Genomic DNA, 20,142 nt, shown 5'->3' with positions numbered 1-20,142 from the left:
TCTTCAACTTTTCTTCTAAGAGATTGTGAATCATGGATGAAGAAGTATTATTTTAATGACGCCACTTAAAATTTTCCTCACACACATACACACAAGATGATGAGAGCACCCTCATTCATTTTTTTTCTCAAATGCTGTAGCACTCACACCCTCTCAATACATGCACACACACACGCACACACAAAAAAAACACACAGGTAATAAGCACCCACTTCAGGGAATACTAATGGACTGCCTTTTAAAATGCAGCCTCTTACACTTTAGTGGTAATGTACACCCTCTTCTAATGCCTCATTGACTTTAAACCCAGTTTATACAATCTATTCGTCTCTCACTCTATCACACACACACACACACAAACACACACACTTACACAAGTGCATGTCCTGTCCAGACCCAAACTGTGCTTCACATAGCAGCATCAACGCCTAAACACACCGTTAACTGATACTTTCACTATCACACATAACACAATTTCTCCCACGTCCTCCTCCCCTCTTCTCCTTTACCTCTCTCCGGTCCTCGCTACAATAGATAGCGATCTCATGATTCCCCCCATGTGTGTGTGTGTGTGTGTGTGTGTGTCAGCTGTGCCTGTGGCCTGGGCCCTGCCAGCTCTCTGTTCTGAGCTCCAGAGGTGTGACTCAGCCAGGCTGGCCCGAGCCTCCCTCTTCCCCAGGCCAGGGAGCCTCCGTCCAGGCTTGTCAGCCTGCTCCCCCCCCCCCCCCCACCCTCCTCTATTCTGCTGGATGATCAGTATTTCTGCTGTGAAGTCCCTGCTTAGCATGTGCTTCCCCACAGCTTCCAGCGTCTCTGCATGACTAATGCATTAGCATTAGCCCCTTAGCATTAGTCCATTAGCATTAGCCCGCTCAGCTTCCAGCCCCATGCCAGGGAGAAGGAGGCACACGTGTGCGCGCTCGCACCAAAGATTGTATCAATCTCTCAGATGTGATGTTTGCAGCTGGTGACTCGGGGAGGGTGAGGCCTCAGCTCTGGGGTGGAGGGGGGGGGGGTAGGGGGGGGGTGGGGGTGGGGGTAGGTGTGTGTTCGAACCCACATGTTTGCTCTCTGTATGCTTGTATGTGCTAAGAGAAACAGGATGGGTGGATTTGTCAAGTACTGGGTGCCACATGTGAATCTGAAGACAGGCAGGAAATTGCACTGGCATACACACACACACACGCACCCCTGTATTCACACATACACTCACACCTACATTCCTTTCAAATACACACACCCTCACAGCCTCACTGTGCCCACAGCCTGCATCTGAGGTGTGACCACAGCCCCTCCAGGATTACAGACGAGCTCCCCCCCCCCCCTCCCTCCCTGTATTCACCATCTCTCAGCTGGCCCAACACCTGATCCCATCTCTCCGTGACACTCCCCTTCTCACTCTGGGGCCACATGTCAGTGAGCCACCCGTAGCACATTGTAACACCTCCATGCCTGTCACTTTGTCAACTGTCACACGCCACCGAGTTCAGAGCCAGACTCGTTACACTCATTCGTTCACGTCAACAAAACGGAAAAGTGGAGGGAAACGCGCGCCAGGCGTGGGACCCCCTGGCTTCCAGCGCGTAGCCAAGCTCGCAAAACGTCGGCGTGAGAGAGCACAGCGTGACACAGCCTGTATATCTCTGGCTTTGTCTGTTTCGTCTCCCAGGATCTCAGGCCTGTGGATTCCCAGCACCTGCACCCACTGTTGCCCCCCCCCCCCCCCCCTCCACAGCAGGTGATCTGGGAGCGAGGAGCCCCTCGTCCCGCTCCGGAGCCTGACACGTCCCACGGTTACGGATATACGCATATTTGGCTGCGGAGCTCAGCTGCAGTATATCCTTGGCTTTTTCGACATGTCAGAAGCAGAAACTAGTCATAACACAGAGCGTTTCACTGGGGAGTTTGAGTTGGGAAATGAATTCAGAGAGACGGAGGAGAGAGGACCATATGTGGGTTCGAAGCATGTTCTCATACGGGCTGTTTTTCTTTTGTTCAGCTGCGGAGCCCCACCTTAGATGAGGAGAGGGAGCGAGGGCGAGCCCTGGGCGGGAGGAAGAAGGAAAGAGAGAGAGCGGGAGAGGGGAGAGGTGGAGGGGAGATCGTTGAGGAGCTGGGCATAATGTTCTCTGGGCAGTCCCTGATCCAGCTGTTTTCCATTCAGTGGGTGTCCAAGGAGCAAGGGAAGAGGGGAGAGCAGTAGGGGGAGGAGACGAGGGGAGAGGAGGGTTGTGGTTCGAGAGTCAGGATGTGTTCGCTTGCAAGCTGGTGCATCTGCGTGCATTTATGTGTGCGTGTGGGGGGGGGTGGGGGGGGGTGGGGAGCAAGCACACACGTGTAAGCATGCATGATGTATTTTTGCTTCGGCAGATCCACCAGCCCATGCTGTGAGAGTGACTGCAGCCCTTTACATTTACATTTAGTCATTTAGCAGACGATTTTATCCAGAGCGACTTACAGTAAGTACAGGGACATTCTCCCCGAGGCAAGTAGGGTAAAGTGTCTTACCCAAGGACACAACGTCATGTGCACCGGCCGCGAATCTAACTGGCAACCTTCAGAGTACTAGCCCGATGCTCTACCCGCTCAGCCACCTGACTCCCCTTTACCCGTCTTAGCCCCCTCAACACCCTGCTTCCTCACCCCCTCCCACACCCCCACCCTCCCCGCCCTGCGCACCGTCCACCCGCACTCTGCCACTCCCCTACATGGATGTCCGCAGGCTGCACCTGCTGCAGTGGGGCTGTGCTCTGAAGCGGGAGCCCTGCTGATGGGCGGACAGGCCCCTGGATGTCAGGTGTGTGTACGTGTGTGTACGTGTGTGTACGTGTGTACGTGTGTGTGTCGCAGTGGGGCAGACGGGGAAAAGTGCCACCGCCTACCAACTGTGCCCTCTGACATTACCGGGTTGTTTCGGGGCAACTCCAGTGCCCGATACCAGACACCGCAGACCTTTGGCATTTGATTTGGGGTGTCGCTGGGCGGTAGGGGGTAAAGAGGGCAGGGTGAGGGTAGGCATACTGCCAGCGAGCTCTGGGTTTCTCAGAGCACCATGTTGGAATGCGCCCCTGCTCACCTCCCTGCCCCTGCCCCTGCCCACCTCCCTGCCCCTGTCCACCTCCCTGCTCACCTCCCTGCCCCTGCCCCTGCTCACCTCCCTGCCCCTGCCCCTGCCCACCTCCCTGCCCCTGCCCACCTCCCTGCCCCTGCCCACCTCCCTGCTCACCTCCCTGCCCCTGCCCCTGCCCACCTCCCTGCCCCTGCCCACCTCCCTGCTCACCTCCCTCTCCCTGCCCACCTCTCTCTCCCTGCCCACCTCCCTCTCCCTGCCCACCTCCCTCTCCCTGCCCACCTCCCTCTCCCTGCTCACCTCCCTCTCCCTGCCCACCTCCCTCTCCCTGCCCACCTCCCTCTCCTTGCTCACCTCGCTGCCCCTGCTCACCTCCCTCTCCCTGCTCACCTCCCTCTCCCTGCTCACCTCCCTCTCCCTGCCCACCTCCCTAACCCTGCCCACCTCCCTCTCCCTGCCCACCTCCCTAACCGTGCCCACATCCCTCTCCCTGCCCACCTTCCCGACCTTGCCTTAGCCCCTATCTCTACCTCTGCAGAAGATGTAAGCATCCTCATCCACCAGATGTCCAACACACAGTGACAGGAAGATGTCTGAGACAGTGCAAACCAGGACCCAGGTAGACAGACTAGCTCATGTTCCGTCTTCCTGCTGGCCCATGCACTCTGTGTATCTCCATGTTGATTTGACAGCACAGGGATGATGACGTCTCTTTGTATCTCCTCCACGTGACCCAGTCATGTGGGCGTGTTTCTGGAAGTACTCACGGCCTGTGCTTGTTACTGTCATATCTGAATAGTCTGAATAAGACGTTTTCATTTGTTTCATGTCAAAATGCAACTCGTGGCGTGTTTCTGGCAATGGATTGATAGACGCCAGACGCATACAGGATACTCTTCATTTCTCATGTGCTGTTGAATAGTCAATCAGGACACGTCAACAGAATGTGATAGAAAAGGTGTACGTGTGTGTATGGGTGTGTGTCTGTGTGTGTCTATGGGTGTGTGTCTATGTGTGTGTTTGTGTGTGTGTGTGTGTGTGTCTGGCTGGCTGGCTTTGCTCTTGTTGACAGAATAATTGATGTGCTCAGTGTTGCGTGTAGACCTGGTGTGATGTATGAGATTCATTTGAGATTCTTGGTCGTGCATTGTTTAGCACACGGAGGGGCAGGGGAAACATAGTTCATGTCTAGGAAATCTTATAAATTATTCAGGATATAAACAATATTTGTACAATAATGTGTTGCATTATTCGTTTTTCATTGTAGGAAAATTGTTATAATAGCATATCTAATTGTCATAGGGGCACAGAGTTTTAGTGAGAATGAGGTCAGGCATAACCAGTGTTACCGAGTGTACTGAGGTTGAAAAGACTGCTATAGTCAAGTTGTTTCGTTTCATCAGTGGAAACATCCTAAAACAGAATAAACCACATGAAGCCTGATGTGTGAAACCATTATGCAATTTATTTTATTGCCAAGTTGATTTGGAATATAGAAACAAACAGAAATGACATGATATTTTCACAACGGCTTTTAAAACAAAAAAAGCCTTATCAACATTAAGACATTGAAATTAGAGGAAATAATTATAACAATATCCCACCATTGAAATGTACACAAAATTACCTATAAAACATTTTGGACATGCAATAAATACATTCATTTCACTAAAGCAAATAAAAGGTAATGTAGAAAAATATTGTTAGGTTTTGTGTATTGCTTTTATGAATTCTACTCCTGATTGCTCAAGATTTCTTGTTGTTCTAGAACATTCTCAATGAATCTCTTGAAACATTGTTCTGAAATACTGGATACAAGTAGAAAAACAAACCCTAATAGTGCTGCTAATGCATTTGCTGTCTCTGATTTAACATTTCTACTGAGAGAGTCTTCTCCCTTTTCTTCTATTGGGTTTGCTGTTCATGTGTCAGTACTACATAACTGTTGACCTTTAACCCCCTCTATTCCCTGTAGCTCTACAGAATGATTCCCCATACCTCCCTCTCTCTCCCATCCCGGTAATGTCCCTCACATCATAAATCCACTGTTACTATTTAGGCCAAAATGTTTTTAGTTCTGTGTGTGTGTCAGGACTGGGCACTGTGACACCCTGGAAGGCCTTTCACTGTGTGTTGGGTTCAAGCAGTCAGTAACGCTGCCTTTGCCTTAGTTATGATTTTCTCTACAAGAAGCGACACTCCAAAAGGAGCGACGAAGCCTAATTAAATCTGACCTAATCTGGAACAGCCAGCAGTGAACATTGACAGAGCGGTCTGCCATCCAGCTGTGTGTGTGTGTGTGTGTGTGTGTGTGTGTGTGTGTGTGTGTGAGAGAGAAAGAGAGAGGGAGAGAGATGGAGAGAGAGAGATGGAGAGAGAGACATATTGTGTGTGTGTGTGGTCTGCATGTATGTGTGTTAAATCATGTATCCCCAGGCCCAGAGATAGAGGGATAGATTCCAAAGCTGGAACGGGAGTTTTCACTGAAACAGTTTGTTTTCTTGTTCCATTGCACTCTCTCTCACTGACTTTCCGTCAAATCCTTTCAGAAGGGTCAGTACCGTCAGTGAAATAACAGAGAGTTGAGCAGTGTGAAATAGTAACATGACACTCTAAAAGACTGCAGAGTCCACTACCACGCTGTCTCGTCCGATGACCAGGCCTGCCGTCTGACTGCATTTCAGCAAGCAGACGCACCCCACACCACACGCTGAGGACAACATAGGCAGCACCCGCTCTCTCCTCTACTGGTACAAAGGCTCCCTGTCTCTGCCATGTGGAGATGGGTTCTTAATGAAGAGGTCTGGTAAGATGATATCCATAGTAGGATCATTCAAACAACATGCAGACCCGCCATTGCAACAGCCCACAAGCCCTTCAGAGGAAAGCACATGGCATTTCGGGGGACATGAGGTATAATAGGCCAGATTCACTACAGCCATTAAACATCTGACTTAAAAAATGTTGTGCAGATGTGGACGATTACATATTTTCTTAGGTTGTTTACTGAAATGATGGCTCTGGCATTGAAACTATCTCTCTTCTTTCTTTTTTCCCTCCCTTTCCCTCGTTCAGTCGCTCTCCTCTTCTGTATCCGCGCGTGACTTGGCTGCCCTTGTCCGGCTCCATTGTGAAATTTCAAACAACGGTGTTTACTTTACTGGCATCTCTCAAAGAACCCCACCCCCCCCCCCCCACACACACACACACACATTGAACATTTTCCTCTCAAATTATCCAGATTTTCCGCAGTAATGATGCTTACTCTTTTATCTTTGCACTACATTTCAAGATACAAAATATGACTTTGCGTCGGGCCCCCACAGTCTGCTGTATCCTGTACACATGCCGCAAAGTTCATTTTGGAACTTGATCAGGGCGTTAAGAAACAGAAAGTAGTTGTTCACATAAACATTTAGACAACTGTCTTCTACAGCATGAAAAACAGCTGGAAGCGGCTTGATCATGGGGGTGGGGGGAGGGGGGATTGGGCGGCGTGGGTATGTGGTTCGTGCTGAGTGTCAAGCTGGGGGGGGGTGGGGGGGGCAGTTCTTTGAGGTAACGAATAAGGAAAACCAGGGAGGTCAGTGGTTTTAGCCGAGGAAAGGGGAGGAAGGAAAGCGGGAGAGAGGAAAGGAGATTTAGGGTGTCACGAGGGCAATAAAAATCATAATTCAATGATTTCTCCAGAAAGTGCAGTTTGGGGGGAATACATTGAAAGCAGCTGCTTGGACGGAAGGTTCTTGAAAGTGTCAAACCCCTCCCTCCCTTCCACTTGACCCTGCTTCACTTTGGGAAAGCCAAGTGAACACACAGATGGACAGGTGCAATGTGAACACTCACGCCAACATACACGTACACTCAACATCACAGAGTTACAGATAACACCAAATTATGTTCAAATTGGCAGACCCACAGGTCCATCTTGGCCATACTCCAGGGTATAGACATCTGTACATTTTGCATTAGTTTGTCTTTTCAAAATCATTCAGAACTGAAAAGCAAAAAAAGAATGTGCAAAAATAAAACATGCAACAAAACCAGAGAGAAGTCTCTTGGCCGAGTTTAGATTTCAGTACTGCTTGTTTGTATTCTAATACGGCAAAGTCAGAGTCTGAAAGACAGGAGAGAAATGAACCACTATGAAGGCACATGTCTGTCTCTGCCATGTTTCATATTGAGCACTTCCCAGTCAGGTCAAACCTAGCATTCTTTTGGCAGTGTGCTATATAGTAAATGTCAAAATGAATCCTGGAGATCTAGAGAGCCCTCTTCGCTACCTCTCCAGGCTAGCCTCAGATCATCATCACACTAGGATGTTTCTTTGGTGGAAAATAAAAGCTTATGATTTGATTTAAAGTCAAACGTGGTCTTAAGCGTGTAGCCTTGCTCATGAGGACTGTGTTGATGACCAGGTGTAAGCTCTCTGTAGAGGGAAAGGAAGGAAGAGAATGGGACATACAGTTGAACTCTGAACCTTTCCTTTTTTCTTATTCCCAATGAAGAAAGCAGCCTTTCATTTTCAGACAATGGTTCAGGTCTTTCCTGCTGAGCTCTCCCTGCCCCTCTCTCTCCTACCCCCTCTCTCCCTGCCCCTCCCTGCCCCTCTCTCCTACCCCCTCTCTTTCTGCCCCTCTCTCCTACCCCCTCTCTCCCTGCCCCTCACTCCTACCCCCTCTCTCCCTGCCCCTCCCTGCCCCTCTCTCCCTGCCTCTCTCTCCCTGCCCCTCTCTCCCTGCTCCTCTCTCCTACCTCCTCTATCCCTGCCCCTCCCTGCCCCTCTCTCCCTGCAACTCTCTCCCTGCCTCTCAGCTCCTCTCCCTGCCTGGTGTGGCCTGAGACATCCTGAACGTCCAGCTTTAGGCAGCAGAGCGGCCAACAGTCCACTTCCCTCTCCACAGCCCTCCTCCTGCACAGCAGCACCAGTCCCAGAGCATGCTTCAACTACTATATACTCAAATAGCATATGAAGACACACACACACACGCCAGACACCTAGCCCTTGAATAGACACACTCTGTCCCACAAACACATACGCACATGCAGACGCTATCTATTTATCTCACACAAGCTCCCATATATTAAGGACAATTTCCAAACAGTCCACAGCCCACATGATCTAGCACACTTTTCCTGTACAGATTTGGAGTGGCAGTGGAAATACTTTTCTTTCTTTTTTTCTTGGCCTTGAGAGAAAAGGAAAGAGGCAGATAGACTTTCAGTGAGCGAGAGCTAATGAATGGGAGGGAGAGGGGGGTTGGACATTTACATTCCCACCCTTGACATCCACAGCAAATTGACTTTTACTACTTTGAATGGGTGTTCCTCACATGTCTGTGGTCCAGGCCCACTTTGCCATTCTAGCTGTAATAGCATCTATTTCCTCGCTAAATCCACAACATTTCAATTGGTTTTGTAACAGATCTCAACAACTGTTCTCCATTGGATTCCATGTCATTTTCCTAAATTAACTTCAGAGCCGGTTCCAGGGTTTCAGTGATCCACATACTTTACTGGGAAACACTCCCTCTGTCCTGCCTTCCAAAACAAGCTGGCTTACCAAGTGTGTTTGTGTGTGTATGCAGAGCCTTCGTCTCCCTCTCCCCTAGACAGCGTCACGAAGAGCCCCTCCATAAAAATGGGTCTTACAGCCCTGGGACTAGGTTCCATCCAATCCCCTGTCAAATGACTGTTTATCTATTTAAGGAAATATTGATAAATACATCACACCTCGTGTGGAGGTTAAGACGTCATGGATACTCTGCATGACCATGTCTGCATGTTTAGTATGGTTCTAGTGGAAGCAGAGATTTTTTGCTTACTGACCTTTGGTTTACAGACTCACAAGTATTTACATTTACGGTAACACAGCTGATGAAAAAAATAAAAATACTAGCTTGACTTTGCCTTACTGTATAATGATCGTGTCATTGGTCAGACTTACACATAGCCTCTTTGAGGACAGTAGAAAATGTAATGTGCACTGCATAGTAAGATATAGCAAAAACAAAAAGCAGAAATGTTAATATTACATCTTTTCATTTCTCACCATAAAGTGAACACACACTTAAAAATGGAAAATCACTAAAATAACCACAGGTTTAACACAGGACAACTGTCCTCTCAAAAAGAAAAAAAGATTGTGTGTCTGCGAACATGTTCACGATGTGTGTGTACGTGCGTGTGTGCGTATGCATGCTTTTGTGTGTGTGTGTGTGTGTGTGTGTGTGTGTGTGTGTGTGTGTTGCTGAAGTGTAGCGTCCCATGCTGGGTTTAGTCCTGAGGTAAGCACCAGCTTCACTTTGCTTTGGTAAAAAATAACAAAAATAAAAACAACAAAAACAAGCGAAGGAAAGCAACACATTGATATGCTGATATGCTACAAACAGCAAGCCCTTAAATTCATGTTTAAAACAGTTCTGATTCTAGGGCTAACAGTCTCTTTAAGCTAAGTCTAAGGCTTTATGATTCACTAAGTATATCACAGTGCATTCATGGCTTTAGGCTTCACATTCACCTACTGAGGTTGGCAGAGGCACTATAGTGGTCATTACACTCTGATCTGACACAAGGTCCGACAAAGTGGACAAGGGTAAAGCCAGCATGCTCTTCGAAAATAAACATATCAAGACACAACGACAATGGACAAAAAGAAAAATGAAGTGGCTTTAACCTAAATCCCCTATAAGTGCTCTTTGTTGTTTCTAAAGGAGCAGGCGAGGCAGGTCCAAGGTCTGCCCACCGTCCTAGTGGCTGTGTTTGACGCGAGCCAGAAGGGGGAGAGGGGAGGGAGGGGAGGAGTGGACTCAGATCTGAGGTCGGTTATCGCCTGGTTCTCGGGTGTCATGTTCTGTTGCGGATCAGAGGGTCTCGATGGCAGCCATGAAATGGGGCGTAAGGCCGTCAAGCAGCGAGAACAGTCGGGGAAAACGAGAGATTTCACAGGGATTACTGGAGGACAGCAGCTGGGAAGTGCTGCTCGCCCCGTCCAGCCGCTGCCACGCGCCCGCTCTCTTGCTAGCAGAACTGTCACGTTAGCAGCTCCCCGCGCGCGCGCACGCGTGTGTGTGTACGGACAGCTGGTAAGGCAGTGGTGCCTAACCCTTTCAGGGGGTCAGTGAGTGATAGCCAGGCCTAAATGGGTGGCCAAGTCATACTGCGGAAGTTGCTTCACATGACCTCATTGTGGCACATAACTTCCTATCAGTCATACTGAATCAGCGTACTGACTTGAGCCGAACAGTTTCGATTGATAGGCTGGGTGATGAGTGATTAGTGGTGACTGGAAGTTCAGCTCCAGGCCCTACCTTGGATGGCCTCTGTGCGGCCCCTCCCAGTGGGCTCCACAGCTACACCCACTGTTGTAAATATCCCAGTGTCAGAGGCAACACCCATGCTTAGTCTCCTTCCCTGGACCGATCAGCACTCCTGCATTAGCGTGTCATCGGTCGGGTATGCTATGATAGCCCAGTTGTGAGATCACAGGGCTGTGCTTGCTTCTTTTCAATAACAATTTCGATAGGCATGCACATGGCACGTGAGTCCAAACACATTCCTGTCAAAAAAAAGGGGTTTGGGATGTGAAGGGAGCCACAGAGCGGCTGTTGCTGATGCTGAATGTGAGCCTGGGTTTACACACAGGTTTGACGGGGTATGGAGCCACCACAGAGAGAACACAGTCTTTGTCACTTTATCTACATGCTGCAGCAAAATGCTGTCACTCCCTCGCAACTAGAAGTGTAGGAATTTGGGGAGAAGCTGGAGAATAGGACACACAGAAAATCCAGTACCCCAAAAGCAAAATGACTTTAAAATCCCAAAGTGTAGTTTTTTTTTTCTTTTGTCCAAATGTTCCTCTAAGGTTTGGACAGAAGCCCTGAATCTTGTCAGCATGTGCTTGTTTTCTCATGAATGTACATTTCTGAATACTATACAGGTTTAGGGTCAGATTGCAAAGCTTTCTTGCAACAGTTTCTCTTTGGCTTTTTTTTCAGTACATTCCAAAAAATAAATAACTTTTATTTTGGTATTCAATTGTTTAAGATGTTTTTGCTCAATGTCTTGATAGAAAAAGGTGGTTTGCATAGACGTAAATACTGCACTGTTTTTGGTATTCCTTGGTCACAATAAACTGTCAATAGCATAGTATTATTCCCTTTCAGGAAATAATTTCAAATGCACAAAATGCAACATTTGGCAAAGGAAGGCACTTTTCCAAGAGTCTAAACCGTTTGGTGTGCATCATGAGGCTAACAGCCTGAGTCAAACTTTCAGATACATATGAAACTGAGGTGAAAGGCGTCAGAATACTTTAGGTTGTTCACACAGACGGCTGTATGGTGCTGATGGATACTGAGCTGGTTAGGCGACTAATGGGGGGGGGGGGGGGGTCTTAGCTGGGGGAGTAGCGGTCGATGGTGCGAGACTCAGAGAGGCTCTGCGGGGGAGGGGGGAGGGACAGCTGCTGGCCCAGAATGTCCATCTTGTCGTGGGTGAGGCCCAGGTGTTCGGCGGCCAGTTTGGACAGCGGGTAGAGGCTCTCCATGGCCTTGGCATCGGCCAGCAGGTGCTGCTGAGCCTGGGCCAGGAGCTCCGAGGCCTTCTCCTGCTTCAGGCCCAGGTGCTCCGCCGCGTACTTGCTCAGAGGGTAGATCCCCTCCGTGAAGTCCAGCTTCAGCTTGCCGTCGGCCGTCAGGCCCCCCACCGCCCCACCGCCGCTGTGCATCTTCATGTGGCTGATGAGGTTGCGTTGCTGGGCAAACTTGCCGCCGCACACTTGACACTCGTAGGGCTTCTCGCCCGAGTGGATGCGCATGTGCTCGGTGAGGCGGTACTGGCGCGTGAAGCGCATGCCGCACGAGTCGCAGGCGAACGGCTTGAGGCCCAGGTGGCTACGCATGTGCCGGGTCATGGTGCCCCGCTGGGTGAACTTCTTCCCGCAGATGCTGCAGGGGTACGGCCGGGTCAGCCAGTGGGTCTTCTCGTGCTGCCGCAGGGTGGCCGGGTCCTTGTAGGACTTCTCGCAGGAGGAGCAGCGGTAGGGCCGGATGATCTCCCCCAGCCCCACGCCCTGGCTGCTCTTGCTCTCCAGGTACGACAGGCTGCTCAGGCTACCGTTGCTGTTGACGCTGCCGTTGGCGTTGCCGGCGGTCTTGGCGTTGCCGTGGGCGCCGTGGGTGCCGCCCATCTCCCCTCCGGAGTTGTACAGCTCCTCCTCGGTGTGGGTCTCCACGTGGGCGTTGAGCTGCTCGGAGCTGGGGAAGCCTTTGTCGCAGGGGATGCACACGTACAGGTTGTCCCCGAAGCTCTCCGGCTCGTAGGGCAGGTGAAAGCGACCCAGGGGCCCTGGGGGGAGGGGCGGCCCTCGCTGCTGCCCGTCTCCTCGCTGCCGGAGCCGCTCTTCTCGTCCTCGCCGTCGCAGCCCGTGCCCTGGTAGGGCGCCTCGCTCTCCTCCCCTGCCTTGCGGTGGTTGTGGCGCTGGTGGTGGCCCTCGCGGTCCCCGTTTCCGAGCCCTTCGTCCTCCTCCTCGTCCTCCTCCTCGTCCTCGGGGGTGTACAGTTGCTCGTGCTTCACCCAGCGGTAGACGTTGCCTACGTCCCTGCCAGGCTCCCTTTCCTCTGTGGGGGTGTCGGGGCTCGGGGGGCAGGGGTAGTGGTCAGGGCCGTGGGAGCGAGGGCGGTGGAGGTGGGGGTGGTGGGGGCCTAGTGGCTGGGTGAGGTGGGGGTAGGGGTGAGGAGGGAGAGACCCAGCCTGGTCGGCTGTCTCCATCTTCTCTGTTGGGTAGGCCCCACCTTTGGGCCCCAGAAGGGGGCTGGCTCGGCCACTCAGCGCCCCGTCTCTCTCATCATCGTTGTGGGGCAGCGCTTGGGCCTGGTGGGGGTGGGAGGGCGTGTGCTGGGACTGGGAGTTGGGGCTCTTCTTGGAGAGGTCCAGGCCGTAGATGGGAGAGCAGTTCCTGTCAGTGTGGGCGGATCGCTGGCTGGGCTGGGACTGCGAGGAGGGGTACACATGGTGGCCCTGGGAGGAGGTGGGGGCATGTATCTCCCCGGCATGGGTGCCTAGGGGGAGGGGGGGCGCAAGCTCCTCCGGAGGCGGGACGCGGGGCGTGTGACTGTTCACGATCCCTCCAGGGAAACAGGACTGGATGACAGGGGTGGGGACCCTGTACCTCCCCCCTGCCCCTAAACTCAAACTGCTGGGGCCAATCTTTGGATAGGGCAGGAAGTCAGGCGTCAGGCGGAAAGGGTACTTGCCGTTCCTCTTCAGCTTCTTCTTGCAAAGCGCCACCAGGTCCAGCAGTTGCAGGTAGCTGGCGGCAGCGAGCACGCTCCCCAGGTTGGGTTCAGAGGGGGAGCTGGGGTCCCCGTCACTGAGACGGCCGGTGTAGATGTAGTCTAGAATGACCCGGAACACCCCAGGACTCACCATCTCGTGGTCCAGGTTAATGAGGTTGTCATGGACAACCAGAGACTTTAGATATAGGCTGCTGGCCGCCAAAATGTTCTTGTGAGCTCGGAATAGAGCATTCTGCACCACAATGATGACATCACACAGGAAGCCCTTGGTGCGTTGGGTGTTGAGCTGCAGGAGGAGGTGCCTAGCATGACTTGGGACTTCCATGGCATCCAGCATTGTCTTCAGACCACCACCTGGAACAGCAGAAATCTGTAAACCTCGTGCAGCAGCCAGGCTTTCCATTTGAAAAATAAACACAACAAGGACTAGAGTGACAAAGCAAGGTGTTTCAAGAGGAATTAAACGTTCTCTTCTTTTGATCAAATCTCATTTTAGAAGAAGATACATCATTGGTCACAGAAGGAGATCACACAGATTAACTTTTTGGTAGGCTTTCTTCCTCTCATACATGCATATGTGTACGCTGAGCATTTATGAATAAGGATCGCTAAGTGACTATGTAAGATCAAGGTCTTAGGAGTCATTTGTATGAAAGTCATACACAAGAGGGTCACGCTATGAAACTGAGCCAATTGTAAGGCGGAGCAGAAGCCAGGGTTTAGGAATAATCCAGAATTTCCAATCTACACTACACCTTCACTACAGAGCACTGACAAGAGAACTTTTTTTTATTTATTTTTTAAGAAAGATATAAATATATTTTCTGGTTTTTGGCTTACTGATAAGATATTTCAGAAGTGGTGTGCAGACTTTTAAACAAAGTAAGAGTAGAGGTTTCACATGACGAACAGCAGGTATAAACCTGCGGGGGGAAAGACACATCCAAAAGCAGATCTCTTGGAGCTCCTATTCGGCCCAGTCATATAAGGAACTCTAACCAGAAGAACACTGGATGTAAATCACGGCAAAATGAGATGGCCCAATAGTTTAACTTGAGATGAACTCTGGAATTCTAATGTACGCACCCATGCTAACATAACAACGTTCAGACACACGCATGCTAACATAACAACGTTCAGACACACACGCATGCACAAACAAGCACACACAGACACAATTGCTCAAATACACACACAAAGTTGTGTATTGTTGCACTAAGCCTTCTGTAAACACTATTAACAGTACAAATTTAGCAGGATGTATTGTTCAAACATTGGTTACAGAAGATACTTTAGCTATGAGATGAAACAGTTTGTAACCGTCCCTAAGGCCTTGGTCTTAGTGATGGGAAACAAGCGAGTAAATAAATATATCCGATCATGCTCTTCCTGACATAAGTTCATCCTCTTCTTGTTTATTTCATTGAGTATAAGCCCCTAGCTAGACAAATAGGGAAGTTGAATATTGCAGGAGAACTTTTAATCACCCGCTGAGTCTAAATTCATATGCTCTTCCTTTCTGCACAGCAGAATCCCCCCCACAGCAAATGAGACACAGTCATTTTAATAGTAGACATCTAGTAATATGGGTTTGTTAGGTTTTATACAGATGTGAATGTCTCAGACATGTCAGACTCCTATCTCCATAATAGAAGTCCATGCATAAATGTATACGTTACACTTGCGGTGTAATTTGGTTGATATATTCTTATTCCGTTTAAACTGACAAGGAACTACCTTTCAAATAAGGGATACTTTAGGTGTAATAAAACATACAACCCTAATAGTTAACAGGTGTCCAGTGCTAGTAGCTAAAACACTCTGCAGTGTTTGATTTACATGGTGTCCTATTTTAATATAAATTCAACCGAGTTCGACCGATCGAGATAAATGACAGAAATTCGGGATTTAAACTTGACGTTTCTATCTCTCTCCGTTCCCCCGCTCTTTAGTTTGGCTGCAGCGCGCTGCGCACCACTCACACACGGGTTGGTAGGCTACACACACACACGTAAGTTTGCGACAGGCGCCGTCCTTTCTTGTGGCAGTGTGAACCGGAGTTATTGCTCAGTTAATTGTCGAAAGTCTAGAAATCGTATAGGACCGGCATCAACGATGTCATATGCAACACTTTACGCATGGCATATCACCAGATAATCAAAGTGTTTGCTAGTTGTTCGTATAGCAATGTTGCATTTGCTCTGGTGTGAAAACAGCCTGTGTAGAAAACGTTAAGATTTTAGATTGATAATGAATATAAATGAGACTGGTGCATAAGTCGGCTGTCGCCTACGCACCTATCAAATGTCAAAAAGAATACTTCGCATTTGCTGTTGGTATCCACATCATGCTATCACACCTGATGTTAAGTTGACAGAGATGTATTCTTTTTACTAATACTACATTTTAAAATGTGAGAACAATGTAGATTTGTCTACGTAGAAGACTTGTAATGATCATGCAAAGGCGCATTTTGAAGGATCAAAATGCAGTAGCCTAAATTAAAGCTGTTGACCGACAGCCTATGACAACAGTTTCGCAATAAAAAAGTTATATCTATATTTACTGGTAAGTCTTACGTTTGTTATGGTTTAAAAATAAAAATCGATAGAGAAAAACAGAGAAGAACAAGGCGTCTTGATTTTAAAGTGTAGCGTCATGGATGAACATGTGCATCCTCTTCCAGCAAGTTGACAGCCCTCACTGCATCCAATTACATTTATTTCTGCTTTGTACAAGAGGCCTTAACAATGCACACAATCGCAACAATGGTTAAATTCGCATTTTATTCGTTCCCATATGAGTTCGTGTAGCCTCGCCAGCAAGCATATTTTGTCCGAGATCAAGAAACACAATAGTTATAATATTACCAGATGGACATTACCATGCAGATGGCAATAATTCATTGTTAGTGCTGTATTTGGTGAATGGGGACTGAGTTTGAGACGCTTTCTGACTCATATGATAGTTTGGGATTCATTATCCCTTTGTTTGGTCTGTGTTGTCACTTCTCTGGTTAGGGGTGAGGCTGGGTTTAGGCTGGGGGAGTCTGCATTGCACCCTCCACGCTTCCTCTCCCCGCCTTCATCTTGTCATATTGCGAACGACTAATATGTCATTTTGGACGATTTTGTAGTATATTGACGTTTTCAGTATTGTGCATGTAGCTATTTGTATGTTATGGACAATGCAAGACTTACCATTACCGTACTAGGCCCAAGTAAGCCTCTTTTCATAGATGTATTAACGGGGAACTTTAAAAGCATGTGTACACTGTGATCTAATCCCAGGCTATAGAGGGCCACATTACTGCTTTTTCATTTTTCATTGCGTCAAATACTGACTGAATCATGTTTCAAAAGTGTAGGGAAAAATGTTTATGTTCTCTGCTGGAATGGAGCTTATTAAATAGCATGATATTTTGTGAAACACAGTCGAGCATAAAACTGTATTTAATGAAAAACACGCAAAGAGTCTTTAAAAGTAGGCCTACCCTGAGTCCTTCCGCTTCGGAGACGGCTGAAGTGCTTGCTTTAGAGAGGACATACTGCACAATCGAAAGTTGACTGAACGGGGTTTAAAGACATCAGAGCGAGGTGTTCCGCTGTTCACACGCTCCAAGTCAGCTTTCACATCAGAATCGCTGTCTCTTGAACTTCCCTGTGATCGCTAAAGGCTATACGAATGCTACACTGGTGGAAATCACAAGCTCCGCTCCTACACTTTACAGAGACCTCTGGATGTTCATTCATAAATCAGACCGGGATGAAAGAGAGCAAGATGAGCAAGGTTGCATGCCCCATTACATTTAGACCAAATGTCAAACACATTCACGCTGTATCATGTAGGGGTTTTATGAAAAGGAAAGTCATAGATAGGTAGGCTACTTCAAATAGTTTAGCACCCATTTCTGAAAATAAAAGTCTACTCTATGTGAATTTATGTAAGCCCTAATCGGCTATATGTGACACTATCCGTATAAAACGGATTTCTTTATTTTGCAATGATAAACTTGGATTAGAAATTGAATATACTGTTTAAGTGGTCACAAATCCTTAAATTGAGACGGCCTATGTAAATTCATATCCTCAAGATAATTTTGTTTTCACTCTCGGCTACATTCACTTTGTGTAGGCATGTAGGCTAGTAGCCTACTTGGGATTTCACTTTTTTTAGATTTTCTTGCATCCTGATTGTAGATGTATTCTGTGTGATCATAGGCTGTGCATTGACCCCTGTTCTTACAATCATCTAGATTTAGAAAACAACAGTGGCTATTACTGTGTATCTTATTTAAGAAGAAAAAAACATAGGCAAATTAATTGTATTCATTGCAGTCTCTTAATCATTCAGAAGCTATTTAGATTTCAGATGAAGGTTGACACCGCTTGAATCATGTTGCTTTATAAGACATCTTAAACCTGGTCCTCTTTTTCTCTCTCTCTCTTTCTCTGTTTCTAATCTATTTTACCCTTGTCCTCGCATTAAACATATCACAAGACGTCGACGCGCGTGAAACCGTCCCTGGTTTTTACCCCATCATCTCTGTGTCAATCAGCCAATGACACAAACTCTTCATCGCTCAATTTTACACCAACTGTTGCTTCCAAACATTTTAAGTTACATATTTATGTACTGTGTTCAAGTCAGACTGAATTAACTCGTCACATCAAACTACACAACACCTCTGCGTTGACACACGAGAGGAACAGAAGTCCAGGCCGTTATTATACTCTTTGAATCAAAAGTGGATCTGAGAAACGCAGGAGCAATCCATTAAGATGTGTTGTTGATTTTAAGCGACGTGGTGTTTAAGTTACAATAAAAATACAACATGGGCCTCTAACTTACAGGCATTTTCAATATAGAACTAAAAAGGCCACAACACTTTTGGGCCATAGCTTATTCAATGACAATATGACATAATAACTGATAAGAGCTCAGTGGTTCATAATAATCAAATATTTCTTACCTTGTGATTTTTTACAGTATATTCCAATTATCCATTTGGTAATTTTACCAAAAAATAACTCAAACTATTTTTTCTTTCAAAAGGACCACATTGGGATACAATGTACCACAGTTATATTAGGCAGTTATGTTTAAACGCAAAACCAGATTAAAAAAATACAATATTGGCTAGTTACAGCCTACTCGAAATTAAACGAACTCAGTCAAAAACGAAAAGCGAACTCGTGTCGTCATGTTCAAAAGTTCTCTAAAAAAATCTGACAGCCTATACTGATCGTAGTTTAAAGAGCGGCACTTAAACGTTACCTGGATGCCCGATCTCTTCTGCCATCCGATGTAAGTCTCCCTTAATGATCATCTCAGCAGTCTCTTGGAGTCATTTCTGACGTTTCAACTTTGAACTGCCAGCCTCCAAAAACCATGCCAGTTTTCCAAGCACGTCTGCCAACTCTCTTTTATTATTAATTGCTATGAATTTCTTGTTGCTCTTCTCGTCCTCCCACCCACCCACACACCCACCCCTCTCTCTCTCTCTCTCTCTCTCTCTGCCTCCTCCCCCTCCCTCTCTTTTCACCTCCTCCTATAAAAAAATACGTGCTTAGTCCAGGATCAGTTTCCTCCTATTTTTTATTTTAGTAATTTCCTTGACTATTTTTGTGTCGAGGCAATAACGCGCACGGAGATGATAATGGAACCTCTATGCGTCTTAAGTGTTTTAGCTCCCCGTGTGATGTCGGTCTATAATAAAACTAGAAGGTAAAATCGAGGGCAGGAACTTCAAGTGACCCCAACTTGAACTTCACAACACATCGCAGCTTCGTCTTAAAGAGACAGGCCGTTATTGTATATCACATAGCTCATTACAGTAGAGTTCCGACCTACAATAACAATAGTCAATATTAAAACAAATGAAGCGGCATTATCTTTCTCCGTCTCTCTGTCCCTCGCTTTGTTTCTCTTCATCGCTCTCCTTATCACAATTTACAGTGGGCACAGCCCTGCATGGAAATGTGTTTCTACAGTGCAATACCTGTGGATTCATGCACGGAAGCTTTTAGAAAAACGGAAAGAAACAAAAAGCTTTTTTTCTATTAGCTGGATAGATTCTAACACGAATTCACTTTGTGAACCCCTTATTTCTCAATGCATAGAACTGTGTATATTTATGGCAAAGGGCTACACCAGTAAACATAGTCCCCAGCCTAGGCCTATGATATATCTTTGCCAAATGCCACATTATCCCATTTCCATTCCCCTGACTAATAATCAGGATGATTGAACTAATCTGAATTATTAACTAATTTGTGTGGAAATAACGATACAACCTACTACGTAGGCTAATCACGTACACAGAATTACTGACTAACATAAAATCTAAGATCTCATAATTGAGCAGACCTGTTCCGATTTTTATAAAAAATGAATAAATGTTGAAGCAGAAAGCCTTTTGGACTTTCCACTTAGTAATAGTTTAACAGAGTAAAAGATGTCGATGTTTCACTGATTACTTCAAAATCATATGGAGATAATCGGGCTCCTCTAAACCGCTTGCATAAATTAATGCTGATATGAAACAGGCACGTTAGCCTCGGACGCTTAACATTTGTCTAGCCTACACATGCCAGTTGTCAGAGCCAACTTGAAAACCAAAATACATGAATAGTTAGACTAAAGATGGCAGTTTGTATAGGTTAACCTGCTCAGCACCTGGAGCCGCCTGCAGTATCCGGACGCGGTGTGAATATTCACGCATGGCATCTCTCTCTCTCTCTCTCTCTCTCTCTCTCTCTCTCTCTCTCTCTCTCT

The 20,142-nt window shown here is 47.5% G+C and overlaps 1 protein-coding gene across 1 annotated transcript; it reads right to left on the bottom strand.

The window, feature by feature from the left end:
- Positions 1 to 11,462: 11,462 nt before the first annotated feature.
- hic1 (hypermethylated in cancer 1) lies at positions 11,463 to 18,790 on the bottom strand. The gene is given in 3 exon segments (XM_084674433.1): positions 11,463 to 12,412; positions 12,415 to 13,719; positions 18,643 to 18,790. Coding segments are annotated over 3 exon segments (2,307 nt in total). The 5' UTR covers positions 18,695 to 18,790.
- Between the last annotated feature and the right edge of the window lie 1,352 nt (positions 18,791 to 20,142).

Source organism: Hypomesus nipponensis, chromosome 15, assembly GCF_054491055.1.
Source record: "Hypomesus nipponensis isolate SF chromosome 15, ASM5449105v1, whole genome shotgun sequence".
Lineage (NCBI taxonomy): Eukaryota > Metazoa > Chordata > Actinopteri > Osmeriformes > Osmeridae > Hypomesus > Hypomesus nipponensis.
Note: the sequence above shows the minus strand (reverse complement) of the source record. Positions and strands in the feature narration are given on the sequence as shown.